Below are 16198 nucleotides of genomic sequence, written 5' to 3' on the forward strand. Positions count from 1 at the left end.
GCAGACTGGCCAGGTATGAAGGCAGAACTTCAGGCACAAGACTGGGATGCTCTCCTGGCGGGGAACACAAATGACATAGCATCCTCCATCAATAATGTCCTCGCCGAAATGCAGGAGAAATACGCATCTTCGCGGACATACATCACCAAACCAGGGGATCAAGCCTGGTTTGGCTACAGATGCTATCAAGCGTCCAAAAGGAAATACAAAGTATGGCAAAGATACAAAGCTAATCCCACAAGATATAATATGAATTTGTACAAAACTGCTTGCAAAGAAATGACAGCCACGTGCAAATGGGCCCGCAACAGATGGCAAAAGGAAACAAAAAGGAAACTAACATCTCTGGGAGTAGGCAGCAAGGAGTGGTGGTCACTCATCAAGGAGCACCAAGGGGAAACCCGGGAACCTACAATACCTCCACTAACCAAACCCGATGGAACAACTGCTTTAAGTAATTGGGAAAAAGCTGATGTTCTGGGAAGCTTGTTCACTCGAAAAATGACAGTGCTAGATGCCAACAGAACACCTCCAGAGATACCCGCAGTATGCCATGACCTGGTCTTCAAATTTGTCACACCAGAACAAAAGTGATCTTTCAAAACTTAAACACAAAGAAAGCACCAGGATCAGATGACATCAGCCCACACACGCTCCGCAGGTGTGCAGCCGAATTATCTCAGCCGTTATCATCCATCTTCCAGTCATGCATCGAAGAGAGCTGCTGGTCCACCATCTGGTAGGAAGCAAGGATGATTCCTCTGCATAAGAAACAGTCAAAAACAAACCCAGATAACTACCGGCCCATCTCCCTCCTGCCATGCATCAGCAAGGTATTGGTTTTCGTTCTTCCCGATCGACTGCTGACTTTCTACTACTAAGTAAAAACTGGCAGGATGCTCTAGACACCAGTCAGGACACTCTGATGATCGCCCTTGACATAGCCAGCGCCTTTGACTGAGTGTGACACAGAGGGCTCCTCACTAAACTACAAGCAAGGGGCATAAGCAGCAACCTCTTGCGGTTCTTTGGTGATTATCTCACTGGAAAAACACTGCAAGTTGTCATTGGTGGCCAGTCATCCCAGAAGTACTAGATACAGGCGTCAGTACCACAGGGATCTGTACTCGGCCCAATCCTATGGAACATATACATTGATGATATGCTTAGGGAACATCCCGGAATCTCTATTTCATATCTACTTAAGGATCATGACACTGTAGCAATGGGCATAAACTCAAAGTTACAAGCAATCCACGACTGGGGATCACAATGGCAAGTAAGTTTTGCCGCCAACAAGACCCAGGCAATGGTTGTACAACATCCCATTCTCAAGCTGCATCAGACGTCATGAAGAACAACACTGCCCTTCCACTTGAGGACTTTATTTCAATCCTTGGTTTGGACATAGACAATGAGCTCAGATTTAACAGACACGTCAGTAGGATCTGCAAAACAATTTCTCTGAGGGTGACAGCTCTCCGACATATATCTCACCTCCTGAATCCTCGAGGAATTCTCGCGCTGTACAAGTCCCAGATCAGACCACATCTAGAATATGCCTTGTTGGCCTGGTCTTCTAGTGCGACCACGAACCTCAACAGGCTGGATAAAATAGAAAAACGGGCTCTCAGGCTTATCCAGGAAGCCAGCAACCCTTGTCACATTGACTCACTGGAACATCGTCGCGACGTCAGGGCTCTAACAGTGCTCCACAAGGCTCAGGTGCAGCAGGTGCCTCATCTATCCAGCCTCAGACTCCCACCGCACGGCCGAGAGAGAAGTACGAGGACGGTACACTCCAATCGGCTTCTGGTGGAAGTTCCGAGGTCGCGGTCCAGCTAGCATCAGCGCACCTTCTCAGCCAAAGCAGCGCGACTGTGGAATGAATTCACATCCACCACCGATGTCGCCGAAATGACCACACAGCAAGTGAGGACAGCAGCGCACCGATGGCGGTCGAGAAAACCGTCACCTCTGAATATCCTGTACAGTCTTTGCGACACTTAAAGCAACACTGTATATAATCTTGTCATACTTTAATTCCAGTTTATTTGTTTAGTTTGATAAACCTGGTTATTATTTACAAATATAAGTTGGGTTTTCAAATAAGCTCCTTTAAATAGGTAACTTTTGACCCGCAAAATGAAACCTGTAAGTTCTAAAAGAACTGATTTCAACCTATACATGTCCATATGATGACTATAAATAAAGATGTTAAAAAAAAGGAGAGAGAGAAAGAGTGTCAGGATTTTTGTTTTAGCCTGACTTTGGTGGGTTATGAAGACAATCCTGCTTTCTTTTTTTATTGTTTGAGGCGGCTGGTAGCGTGGTGTGGGCTGTATCTCGTGTGGTGCAGTTTTGGACAAGGGGAGCCCAAGGGCGCGCTGAGCGGTAACGCGTGTGGGGGAGCGCCCCCAAGAGGAGGTCTAGTCAGGGCTGAGAGCCCTAGTCATGTGTGTTCTGTCGTTGACGAGAGGCTCGGCTGCACGGGTGTCCGTAACGTTGGGGACGTGGGAAGGTAATACTTGTTCCTCAGATCGCTCGGCATACGCTACTAACCGTCGTCCTTGACGGGATGGTGCTGGCTTTCTCTGAAAGAAGTACACCGGAGGCAGAGACTGGGCGAGAGAGGCAGGAGGGCATACAGGGGGGGGTTAGGTATTTAGGCGGGGATGGCAATGTAGGTTGAGCTTAATGAAATTTATCACCGATCTGACTGCACAAAAAAACATTCACGCTAATAACAATAAACTTACTTCAGGTAACTGCAACATTAATCAACTACTATGCGAAATCATACAAAAAGGTACTTTAATTAATACGTAAAATGAATGAAACGGTGACAACCCTCGTGATTGTAAATGTAACGACAACCCTCGTGATTGTAAATGATATAACCTTAAAATAAATTCCCTGAGGAAAAGTGATGATGTGATGACCCAACCGTAGAAGGGATATATCATCATACGAGCTCATATGCAGAATGCAAATTGGACATCCCTTCTTCTTGGGGAATACCAGCGATAATTTCACGTATAGCGATAAGAAAGCGCGGCGTGGCGCTGAGATCGCCTCTAGTGATAAGTGTGCAGCTTGGCACATACAGGACAACTTTACATTAATTACCTTAACGCTAATTACATGTCCATACCTAGCTGGGGGTCGTCACCAAGGACCATGTAATAATGAGGTGAGGTTCGTGATTAAGATTGATTAATTAAGAAAATGTTTCGAAAATTAGGTTGGCATACTAACGATTATCGTATTGAGTGAAATAAGGGATAATCATAAGGATGATTGAGGCAATTTCGCATTTAGTGATGACTCGTGAAAGCGAAAATCATGAACAATATAATTAATCTCTAACACGGAGATAAATAAATAAATAAATAGCTTGAATGTAATTTAAGTCAGGTGAAGTTGATGGTGGGAAAGGGATTTTTTACCTGAGGTCATATGAGGTTATCTGAATTTTGTTAGAAATGGCAATAGCTAGTAGATGTAAAATGAAATGTCTAAAGAATAAGTATACAGTGATCCAAACATAAGTAATCATATTGCCGATAGATTAAATGAAGAATTTACCATACTTGAATAAGTAAAGAAAAAAATATATAAAGCAGATAAATAATTTTAGCAAAAAATACTTCGGAATATACACAAATATACTATAATAATACCTTAAAATCATTTGATTTAATTCAATGAATTATGCTAATATTATTACAGCTCCCAATATATTTATGCAAACCGGAAGTAAATTCATCACTCTATCGTAAATACGTCGATAACTGGATAATGATAAAATCACAATATTATACACGTATAAATAAATGTGGAAAGAAAAAATCGAGGCTAATATAGGTCATTAAAAAGTGAGGTATTGACATCGTTTGATAGGACCTAACCTGATTTCACATGAACAACTATGTGTCAAGTGGTTTACAAAAAAAGAAGTATAACGTTTGTATGTATAAGAATTCAATATCCATATGAAAACACGAATTAACAAGACACACTCTGTTTGTATAATCATGTCTAAGAAAAGAAAACAATATATAACGTTCGAAGCTTAACTTCAAGATAATATTGGATAATAAACCTAGGAATCACAAGACAGAAAAGGTCATTAAGACAGGTCATCAGCCACCAAAATTAATGCATTTTTTTAAAAAGAAATACTATTTTAAGTAAATGTCACAAAAAAATAATTGAATGCTATTGGCCTGAACAGAATTATTGAAAATAGGTAGAGAGGGAGGGGGAATAATGGGTGGGGGTTAGGAGGGGGTTTAGGACGGTAAGGATGGTAATAGTGGGAGTGTAAGGGACGGAGATAGGTGGGAAGCGTGGGGAAAGAAAAAATGTTTGTGCATAATTCAACCAAATTATTTAAATATTCAAATATATCCTACAAATGCATAATCATACCGAGCCAAAATAAATGCACTCAGTTGATATGGCGTCGGTTAACACAGTGAGAGATAATGAGAATAAAAAAATGTCAAGAATATGGCAATGCTTAGGACTCTAGGCATGTGGCCTACAATGTCTGCAGAAATAGATAATAACTTAGAGAAAATGCATGTTGTATTTCACCCACATGAATTAAAAATTAAAGCAATATAAACGAAAAAAAAATCGAAAAAAAACATGCCAAAGAAAGAAAATGCACTTTGCACAGACACTTGTTCTTGAGAGAGAGAGAGAGAGAGAGAGAGAGGGAGAGAGAGAGAGAGAGAGAGAGAGAGAGAGAGAGGAACGGAGAGAGAGAGAGAAGGGAGAGAAAGAGAGAGAGGGGGGGGAAGGGAGGGAGAGAGAGAAAGAGAGAGAGTGTGTGTTAGGGTTTTGTTTTCCCTTGACTTTGGCGGGTGTATGGAGACACAATTCTGGTTTCTTTCTTCATTGATTGAGGTGGCTGGTAGCATGGTGTGACTGTCTTGTGCTTGTGCAGTTGCAGGCAAAGGGAGCGGTACCAGGCGTGTGGGAGTGACTCCCCAAGGGGTCTGGTCAGGGCCGTTACCCCTGGTCAAGTGTGTTGTAGCGTTGAAGAGAGGATCGGGAGTCCCTAACGTTGGGAACGTGGGTAGCTAACCTTCAGAGACAGAGACAGAGACAGAGACAGAGACAGAGAGAGAGGCCAAAGGACGAGGACTTGCGACTGCAGGTATTAAGCCGCCCAGATGAAGTGGACGGGCGCCGCCTGTCAGGACTTGTCAGAGCAGGCCCCAGGATGATAGGTAAAACTGCCTGCCTGGACACCCGTGGATCGGTTAAACTCAAGGAGCTCCCCAGCTCAGTAATAAGCCGCCCTCAGACGAAAGGACGCCCCTGCCCAGACGCAGGCTACGAGGACGTTGGTACGAGCCGCAGCCGAGAAAGACCTGGACGAATCTGCGAGTACCACCAGGATGAGGACAACGAGGACGACTGGACGACCCGAAGTCAAGGAGGACCTAGGTGAAATCTTCAAGGACGTGTGGACGTCGATGACAGATGGATGCGCTAAGGACCAAGATGAAGAGGCCGACAACGACGAGATACACGAGGATGACCAAGAACAAGAACGCAACGAGACGACCAGCAGATGGGCTACAATGATAGGTCAACCTTGAAGGGGTTCAGATGATGCCACGAGGACGAGGCGTAGGTGGTGGCCGAGTGCTCACGCTCACTGTCTGCCCTCGCTTCACCCCCAAGTAACGCTCTCTAAATATAGAAGCCATGCTGCTGGTCAGCATAAAAGGGAGACCAAATCTTGACCTCTCCTCATTCTCATTCTCACTCACACCTCGACGAGCCGGCCCATGACCCGGGTTGGCCGCTCCTGACCTGATCTGACCGCTCCTCCCGGCTGGCGTACGAGGTTACCTCGTACGGCAGGAGTGAGGTAATATTACCTCATTCATTATTTGGTGCAAATTATGGTGATTTTGCCTAATGTATCTTATTACAATATAAAGGGATGTATGTAGTATGCATAGAAGACTTAAAAGCCGTTCTAACATTTGTGTATTTCCCATATATCATTTATTTGCATTTCGATATTTAAATTTTCATGCAAGTCGAACGTTAGATCTACTCACGAATATGAGAAAGGTACGATTAAGTATTGTAGGCTTCTCGCCAAGTTAAACATAGAGGAATGAAACAATGCCGTCAAAGGATAATGAAATATGTATACTGAGACTGAGGTGTTTATCAATGAAATGTTGATCAAGCAGAATGCCGCCAAAGACATAATTTAAAGACGGCTGGTTACACACAAAGGACTCTAAACCGTGGCTGAAGGTTGATGAGGATTTCTGCTAGGCTCTCTGCAAACTTCAAAATATTTAAATAAAATGCAGAAACAGACGAATATCTCTGAACGTCATGCAGTAATTTCAATATATTAGAAAGCTTTGAAGGTTCCTTAAAATGTAAGGCCTTAAGCTATAACTCGTTTATCACATAAATACACTATGAAAAGAAATACACACTCTTGAGTTCCTGGGTGTAACTGTGTTTGAATAGTGTTACATGTGATCCCCTTCGTACAGTGTTATAATGCTTGTATTTCGGAGATTCCTAGCATTGTGGATCACGTTTACATGGGGTGGGGACGTGTGAGGAGCAAATGCTATGTGATAGACAATGGTCTGAGGTGGATTGCTGGTTAGGTTGGTGTCATGTAATGTGGTGCCACTTCGACTTATGCTCTGTTTGGCCACTCCTTCAGCATGAACAATAGATAAGCACTTACACAGTTCTTTTTAAAGTTCAGATACATAACCAATAATATACAAATTTCAGATACTTATTCTTATATTTCCTCATAAACTTCAAATGATTTACACTGTGGCCTTCACTCAATGCATATCTCTCTTAAGTCGCTGAAATACATCATACCTGAATAAAGTCTATAGAAAACAATATGGCGAAAGAATTCTTGCTTATAGGATAACGGTAGTCCTTCCCAAAGGCTGATCCGCCGGCGAAAGAGGCCTCGGAAGAAGGGACACGTTAATATAGATTTTAATCATTATCTTTGGGAAATTGATACTTGTCGGGTTTCCCTTGGAGCAGTATTTCATATAAATCAGTTTTTTTATTATTATACAAAACTAATGCTGTGTACATCATTTTTTCGTTATTGTCAGGTAATTATTTCTATTACATTTCTGTTAAAGGGAAGCCTTTATTATTTTTGTTCCCCTTAGAATTCCCGTTCTCTGTGTAATCACGCTGAACACAGAAAACATGCCGTAATAGAAGCGTCGTAGTCGTGGCAACGCTGGTCACAGCTGAGTCACAGCCAGTTCATTTGCTCTGTATTTACCTTGGTATTTCATATTTTTCTAGGCCTTTGTTGTTTGCGATTTTTGGTATATTCACTAACGAATATTCAGTCATCCTCCTGGTGGCCTGCTACATAAGAAATATTTATGCTAGTACTTGTAATTTGTCATTTTGTCGTTTCATCCATAAACATTGCTCGCCTTCAAACCTTGGCTACCTCCCCCTATCTCAAACTACCGAAGCATCCAACTATCGCTTGGTGTTAATGACTACATCCCCACTTCTCCCGGAGGGATCCGTCGCCAACGGGCGGTATTTTTAGACGTTTTTTTTTTTTTTTTTCAGACGTTTTTAGACTGATTTTATAATTGCGAGTACTTTTTTTTTTTTTTTTTTGCTTTTGTTATATTTTTATCTTATTTTATTTTTTATCATTTAACTAAATTCATGCCACTTGTCCTATTGAATGCTTTTAAGTTTTATTTACTCTTACGTGTCAAGTGTGGGTGCATGAAGGTCTTTTAATATGCATAGTCTGACAGACTTTTTTTCTTTTAGTAACAGTGTGAATGTTCTTTTGTGTTGTTCAACTGGCGTTTTAAGGCAATTCATTATACTTGTCTTTTAATCATAATACAGCCATAAACTGTATTTATTTACTACTGTTTTCAAGATACTTTTAACGTTCATATTTTTTAATTGTGTGTCTGTGAGTGAGTGAGCACCTTAAACATGATAAGCACTCTTAATCAGCCTGCTTGGATTGCACGACCTGAGGACCTGCCTGGCTATGAACCACATGAGTGCTGTGCTGTTTGTGGCAAGTCTACTACCAACAAGGGCAAAGTAAACTGTTCGTACTCAGACTGCCCGAATATCTGCCATCCCCAGTACCTCGGTGAAGACAGCCACTTCACCTGCACAGAAGTGCAAAGGCTACGCCAAGCCATTGGCATCCCGGACGAAGTCTATCACGTGAATCCTGATAATGAGTCAACTGAGACACATGAGTCTCCTGCCATTGATGAGGAACGGGAGCTTCTCCAGTTAGAGCCTACGGACCTAGTTAAAATAATCTGTAACCTAAAATCTGAGCTGTCAAGGAAGAACTCGCTTCTGAAATTCCTCGGCACTACCACAGAGGATATTGCGAGCAAGAGGGATGCTGTTGTTAATATATTAAACTTTTTTGACAGCATTGTTGCTTCGACAACTGCACTTCCATCCCTAGAAGTTAGATCTTGCCTGTACTGCGTGTCCTGAAAAGATTGACGCACACTTCCTTTCACAGCAGCAGGAACAGAGCAGCTCAGATCAGTCCGGCCTACAACAAAGTAACTCTTCACAAGCGCCGTTGTCGAGTGCTTCAGCAGTTTCGAACTCAGCTTCACGAATCTTAGTTAATGCAGGCCAACAAAGTAGATCTAACAATAGACATCCCCCATTGATCCAATACACCCTGTAATCGAGGTGCAGTACCTCAGGGTGGAAGGCGACCTTTATGCTGCAGGATCTGCAAAACTAGGGGTCACTCAGGCCTCCTGTAACAGAAAGAAATCCTGTGACTTCTGCCACCGTAGGGGGCACACAGTTCAAGAGTGCCGGGCAAAAAAACATAATCAGGAAAGACAGAAATGTTATTTTTACAGAATTTTGCATCTGAACAGGCACACAATAATGCCCTGATCTTTAAGACGCTCCAAAGCCTGTCTACTGGTCCACATCACTACAGACCATCAGGATTTGGTGGTTGGCCACTGACCACTATCCACCCACTTCATCATCTGGTTCAATGTCCCACTCCAGCAAATGGCCGGACAATCTTACCATCCTCTCGGCTAATGTCAGAGGTTTCCAGATATATATTGGTGACCTTACACAAAGCCATATCATACCACACAGTCCTGACATAATTGCCACTGTGGAGACTTTTCTAAATCCAACAGTCTCAGAGAACTTTGGACAAATATCTGGTTTTTCGAAATGGCACAGAAAGAACAGAAATAGTGGCACCTTTGGTGGTGTCGCTGTCTGTTTCCGTAAGACACTTTCCGTGCAGCCCCTGGAAATCGACATGCCTGATCATCTAGAGCTCATGTTTTTCAGGCTTTGGTTTACCACCCTGGAAACCGTCTTGCTCTGCATTTGCTATAGGTCCCAGTGGCAAGGAGAACCCATCGAGTTCCTAATGAACAACCTGGATGGAATTTTACATCAGTACACCTGCAAAAACATCCTAATTGTAGGTGGTAAGAACCAGCATCTTGTAGCAAGATTCTTTGAGGATCTGTTATCAATACATGGGCTAAGCAACCATGTTGATTTCCCCACCCATATCTCAGGCTCTTCATTGGACCCTGTCATCTCCGACCTTCCCGAAGGAGCAGTTAGCTGCCGTAGCACAGGAGCAGTGGGCTCCTCAGATCATTATACCATATACAGCAGGATTAACCTGAAGGCCACTCGTGAGGAAGCACTGACAAGAACCATTTGGAGCTGGAATAAGGGCTGCTGGCAAGGTTTTCGCAGTGCCTTGGAAAACATTACATTGGACTCCATTCTCACATGAGATGTTAATACACAAGCTATTAAACTCACCGAAACTCTACAGAATCTGCAAGAACGCTTTATACCCCATAAATCGTACAAAGCAGGAGATCAGCCTTGGTTTGGGCACACATGCAGACTTGCAGCCGATGAAAAAAGCAGAGCCTGGAATTATTTTAAACGTAACCCATCCACAGAAAACAAGCTGAACCACAAAACTGCCTGCAAAAGAAGGAAACACGTTCAAAAATGGGCCATTAAACAGTGGAGACAGTCTCAGTAACAAGCTTACTAACCGTTCGATCGGCAGTAAAGGCTGGTGGAGTTTAGTCAAACAACAACAGGGCCTCGCGGATCAAGACTGCATTCCACCACTATATAAGCCAGATGGAAACGTAGCAATTTCTAGTCAGAACAAAGACGAATTACTTGCCTCCCACTATCAGAAAATGTGAGTTTGTGAACCTGACCGCACATCTCGGCTTCCATCAGTTACTAATCAGAGACTTAACTCACTAATCATCTGTGCTTCTTTGACAGCAACCACCTACTCAGTAGCAAGCAGTTTGATTTTAGATCAAAGAGATCAGCATCCGACCTACTACTACAGTTAGTCACCAGTTGGAACAAATCCCTTGATGCTGGCAAAGAAACTTACGTCGTTGCCCTGGATATCACCGGTGCCTTCGACAGAATAAACTAAAACAAAAGAATATTGGTTTTGATGGTGATCTGCTGAAGATGATTAAAGATTATTTACGAGGAAGAACTCTCCAAGTTGTGGTAATTGGCTGCACTTCAAATGAATACCCAATCAGTGCAAGTGTACCGCAGGGCAGCGTCATTGCCCGCTCTTATGGAACGTCTATTTCAATGACATTCTACATCTGATTCCAGAAGCCTATGCATATGCTGATGACTGCACGTTATCATTTACATGTGAAAAGCATGGACGCACTGCCACAGCTGAACATATTAATAATGTGTTACCACTCATCACCTCGTGGGGCCGACCTGATAAAAACCAGGTCATGTTAATTTCCCGTCAACAGAGCCCACTAACCCCCTCCATTAGTGTTGATGGGCAAACACTCAATCTCACAAGAGAAATAAGCATCCTTGGAGTACAGTTTGATAATCAGCTGACATTCACTATTCACGCAAAGGATATGGCCAAAAGAGCAGCTCGTAAACTGGCATGCATACGCCGAGTCTCCCATCTTCTAGACAGCAGAGGTTGCTGCATGCTGTACAATTCACAATTTCGCTCCCTGATGGAATATTCCCCTCTGGTATGGTCGTTTTGCCTGCCGTCCTTCCTTGCCCTACTTGACAGAGTACAGAACCAAGCCCGCCGCCTTGTGGAATTCAAGATGCGGGAAAATGATCGCCCGGTCTACTTCCAGTCTCTCCAGTACCGCAGGGACGTGGCGGTGTTGTGTGTATTCTACAAGGTCCACCAGCAGAACAACCCCTACCTCGCTACGTTACGACTTAAGCCCGAGGTTCCCTTAACCTACAACACAAGGAACAGCCACAGCCGGTCACAAACTTCAGGTTCCCTTCGCGAGAACAGAGACCTTTTTACCCATATTTCTGCTGAAGTACTCCAGAATGTGGATCAGCTGGTGCGAGAGACGGATTTGCAGCTTTCAACTTCACTTCAACAGTTCAAAACAGCAGTACACTTGTGGAGGCTGCAGTATGATTTCGGATAACTTTTTAGTGTGATAAGCTACCTTGATTTTGGCATGGGTCATGCTAAAGATAACTTTAGCGTCATCACTTAATGTTTTAGCAGAAAAGCGACCCAAAATTGGTAATGACAGCGTATTAAACTGTAATAAAGTTAAAGAGAGAGAGAGGGAGAGAAAGAGAAAGGGAGAGAGAGAGAGGGAGAAAGGGAGAGAGAGAGAAAGAGAGGGAGATAGAGAGAGAGAGAAAGAGAGATATATAGAGATAAAGAGAGAGAGAGATAAAGAGAGAGGGAGACAGAGAGATGTATAAAGAGAGGGAGAGAGAGATAAAGAGAGAGGGAGAGAGACAGATAAAGAGAGAGAGAGAGATAAAGAGAGAAGGAGAGAGAGAGAGAGAGAGAGATAAAGAGAGAGGGAGAGAGAGATAAAGAGAGAGAGACACAGATAAAGAGAGGGGGAGAGATAAAGAGAGAGGGAGAGAGAGAGAGAGAGAGAGAGAGAGAGAGAGAGAGAGAGAGAGAGAGAGAGAGAGAGAGAAAGAAAGATAAGATAAAGAGAGAGGGAGGGAGAGAGAGAGATAAAGAGAGAGGGAGAGAGAGAGATAGAGATAAAGAGAGAGCGAGAGAGAGAGATAGATATAAAGAGAGAGGGAGAGAGAGAGATAAGAGATAAAGAGAGAGGGAGAGGGAGAAAGAGAGAGATAAAGAGAGAGGGAGAGAGAGATAAAGAGAGGGGGAGAGAGAGATAAAGAGAGAGGGAGAGAGAGAGAGAATTAAAGAGAGGGAGAGAGAGAGATAAAGAGAGAGGGAGAGAGAGAGAGAGAGAGATAAAGAGAGAGGGAGAGAGAGAGACAGAGATAAAGAGAGAGGGAGAGAGAGAGAGATAGAGATAAAGAGAGAGGGAGAGAGAGAGAGATAGAGATAAAGAGAGAGGGAGAGAGAGAGATAAAGAGAGAAGTAGAGAGAGAGAGAGAGTTAGAAATAAAGAAAGAGAGAGATAGAGATAAAGAGAGAGAGATAGAGATAAAGAGAGAGGGAGAGAGATATATAGAGTTAAAGATAGAGGGAGAGAGAGAGATAAAGAGAGTGGGAGAGAGAGAGAGAGATAGAGAAAAGGAGAGAGAGGGAGAGAGAGAGATAAAGAGAGAGGGAGAGAGAGAGAGATAGAGATAAAGAGAGAGGGAGAGATAAAGATAAAGAGAGAGAGAGATAGAGAAAGAGAAAGAGAGAGAGGGGGGGGGGTAGAGAAAGAGATGTAGAGTGAGGGAAAGAGAGGGGGAGATGGGGGCATAGAATGAGAGGGGAAAAGAGAAAGAAAATTAGATAATGAATATATTTTCTAAAAATAATATAGTATTTGTCAGTCTGCCCACAGGGAGCGTGTGGCGCCACCACAGAGTAGTTGTTACAAATGCAATATTTGTGGTCGCGAATATCGCATTCAGTCCCGACTGGAGAAACATGTGAAGATGGTTCACACCCACCCAGAAGCTCGAGTATTCCGTTGCACAACATGTAACCTGACATTTGCATCAAATAACCACAGGTATGGTATTGATTTCAATTTCTATTAGTATATCGTATTTTTACAGTAATCTTATTTGTAGCATATGTTGTCTTGTAGTAGGTATAGCAGTCATGATAGTGATGATCTTGGTAGATCCAAGCAGGTGGCATGATGTAAGTAATGTGGATTTTTGTTAATTTGTAATCTTTACTTGTTCATTATTGGTTGAATGAACAGTTAACTTTGGACAATATCCATCTCAGGAAAATATGTAATAATTCAAAATATTTTAATATGGCCAAATGTCAACAACATTGAACTTCATTGCAAGGTCTATATAAGTACTTATATAGACCTTGCTTCATTGTACCTTGAATACCATCATGCGATCAGTATGATCACCTCAAAGCTTTCAATCTTTGAGGCGATCACACACACGCACGCACACAAAAATGCACACGTACACGCACACAAAAATGCACATGCACACACAAATACACATGCACACACAAATACACATGCACACACAAATACACATGCACACAAAAAGGCACACACGCACACAAAAATGCGCACACACACAAATACACATGCACACAAAAATGCACATGCACGCAAAAATGCACATGCACGCACACCAAAAAGAGCACACCCACTCACTCACTCACCCACCACCTTTATTGATTTACCAGCAAAACTTATACGACAAAGGTAGTCTTACATAAATAATCATAGTCAATAGAACATACTATATATTGTCTTTCAGCATGGTCAGGAAAATGACACATCACAAATAAATAAATGATTACAAAGTTTTATGTGATTGCTGCTGAATAAAGAGATAAGTGTTACAAACTAGGAAAAATAAGACTAAGAAATTCTATATATTCTATATCTTTGATAAATATATTCTTCCTTTCACAGTTATTATCATATGATAATGAAGTGTAATAACTGCTCTTATCTACAATACATTTTAAGGAGTATTTTCAAAAGGCTACAAGCACAATGATTATTAGGTTTGTAATTGATTTTAAAAGCCCAGTGTATATGGGCTGCATGGAGTAATCTGTGTGTAGTTCTTATCACCAGCTACCTCTCTCTCCCTATCTCCCTCAATCCACCCTTCCTCTCCCTCTCTCTACTGTTTATGGCTGTTCTTACCGATAGTTTTTTTTTCCATATTCTCCCTTACGCTGGGCAGCGCACCCGCTAACCAGTCAGAACCTTTGAAAACAATGACGTCTAATTGGTAGTGTTGAGAAAATTCCAACGCATTGAGCTTCCCGGATTTTACTAAAGAGGCCTTAGGAGAAAGCAAGCAGCTCCTCTGAAAATGATGTAGGAAACATAGATCTCAAGCAGTGTATGAAAGACATTAAGTAGGAAGAAATGAGTATGCCCAAATCATGAGAGAGGCAAAACTAGATTTTGATAAGGATATAATAAAATAATTGTGCAAATCAACCTAAGCTCTTCTTTGACTTATATAAATAGTCAGACTTTGATTATACAAGGAGGAGTAAATGTGTGAAATCCTTAAGAAAAACTTCAGTTTGTTTGTTCAGAACACTTTGAAATAGAAAGTTACCTTACACTTTTGCTGTTACTATTCTAAATATGAATGAGATAAGGAAAACTACAAAAGCTTTGAAACTTGCCAACATTAAACCTGTATTTAAGTGAGTCAACAAGTAAAACCTAATTAATAAACCAGTTTTGCTAATTAGTGTAGAATGTAAGCTTCTAGAGAGGTTGAATAGGAAACATTGGATTGAAGTACTTGAAAAACAATGTGATATCAGATAATCAGTATGGTGTTAGGAAAGGTAGGTCGTGTCCTGCAAACATTATAAGAAAGTGACAGCTGGAGGGATTGTGTATATTTAGACATTAAAAAGGCGTCATTTCATAAAGTGTCACACATTAGATGTAAGGAAATTAGAATAAGGTGGCATAAGATTTGAAAGTAAAAATTGATCCCTATACCAATAAGATTTAAAGCGACAGTATTAAACATAGCAGATAGGGAAAAATATATTGGAATAATCATAACTAGAAACTTATGGCTAGATGATTATATAAATGAAACAAATCCAATCAATGCTAGGACTGATAGCAGACATGAAGAGGTCATTCATTGTAGGTGGCCAAAGATATGGTAAAGATTATTACGACCATCATTACAACTCTCTCTCTCTCTCTCTCTCTCTCTCTCTCTCTCTCTCTCTCTCTCTCTCTCTCTCTCTCTCTCTCTCTCTCTCTCTCTCTTTCACACACACCCACACACACACACACACACACACACACACACACACACACACACACACTCTCTCTCTCTCTCTCTCTCTCTCTCTCTCTCTCTCTCTCTCTCTCTCTCTCTCTCTCTCTCTCTCTCAGAAAAAAAAAACGGTAAACCATTTGCCAGAAGACAAATGGTTAATGTAGTGGAAAACGTTTAATTTATTTTTCATATTTTGTATTTCAGAGTTCAGCATTACCGTGCAGTGCACCGCAAGCGGAAGCAGCCTCATTGTAATGAGTGTGCAAAATCTTTTGAGACAGTTGATGAGCTCAATGTTCACAGGCAGGAACATAAGATTAATTGCCCAGTATGCAATAAAACTTTTGTGGTAAGTTGAAGTATGTACATGCTATAAAAGTTAATCCATTATTAAAGTTTAATCCAGATCTCTAGTGCACATGTGTAATGGCAAGGTCTGGGATCAACTTTTAAATCCAGATTAAAGCTTAATCCAAATCGACAGTGCTTTCACAGAAGAAACATTGCCAGACGCTCGTCAATGTGATTATCAGCAAATCTGCTCTTTTACGTAGAAGTGCGGGTATTTGTATAGTGGTAATTAGTAGCCACCATCCTTGAATTTCATATCACACACTAATGTTGATAACATATACGGCAGTATTATATCACGAAGATCAGTATTTGTGCCACTACAAGTAAATATAAACAGCTTCAAATACCTTTTGAATTTTATAGGCAACTGAACCAAAGGTGGCACACAGAACATACTCTCAACATCAGTTTATATTTGCGTGTGAGTTCTCCAAGTGCTCTTTTTCGCGAGTGATCGCGGGTCATGGGATAGGGTTGTTTTTCAGGATATTGTTATCGAATAATATGATAAATTTCCTCGCATTTT

General features: G+C 41.8%; 2 protein-coding genes across 2 annotated transcripts in view; both read left to right on the forward strand.

The window, feature by feature from the left end:
• LOC113816512 (zinc finger protein 596) overlaps nucleotides 1-15667 on the forward strand; it is a gene marked incomplete at its 3' end in the record, with an annotated part of 18251 nt that extends 2584 nt beyond the window's left edge. The window contains 2 exon segments of the mRNA XM_070124418.1: nucleotides 12892-13073; nucleotides 15523-15667. Coding sequence (XP_069980519.1) covers nucleotides 12892-13073; nucleotides 15523-15667 — 327 coding nt within the window.
• Nucleotides 1273-3510, forward strand: LOC138862404 (uncharacterized). Its single transcript, XM_070124419.1, has one exon. The coding sequence runs from the start codon at nucleotides 1273-1275 to the stop codon at nucleotides 1843-1845; it is 573 nt and encodes a 190-aa protein (XP_069980520.1). The 3' UTR covers nucleotides 1846-3510.
• Nucleotides 15668-16198: the final 531 nt, after the last annotated feature.

Source organism: Penaeus vannamei, chromosome 8 (genome assembly GCF_042767895.1).
Source record: "Penaeus vannamei isolate JL-2024 chromosome 8, ASM4276789v1, whole genome shotgun sequence".
NCBI lineage: Eukaryota > Metazoa > Arthropoda > Malacostraca > Decapoda > Penaeidae > Penaeus > Penaeus vannamei.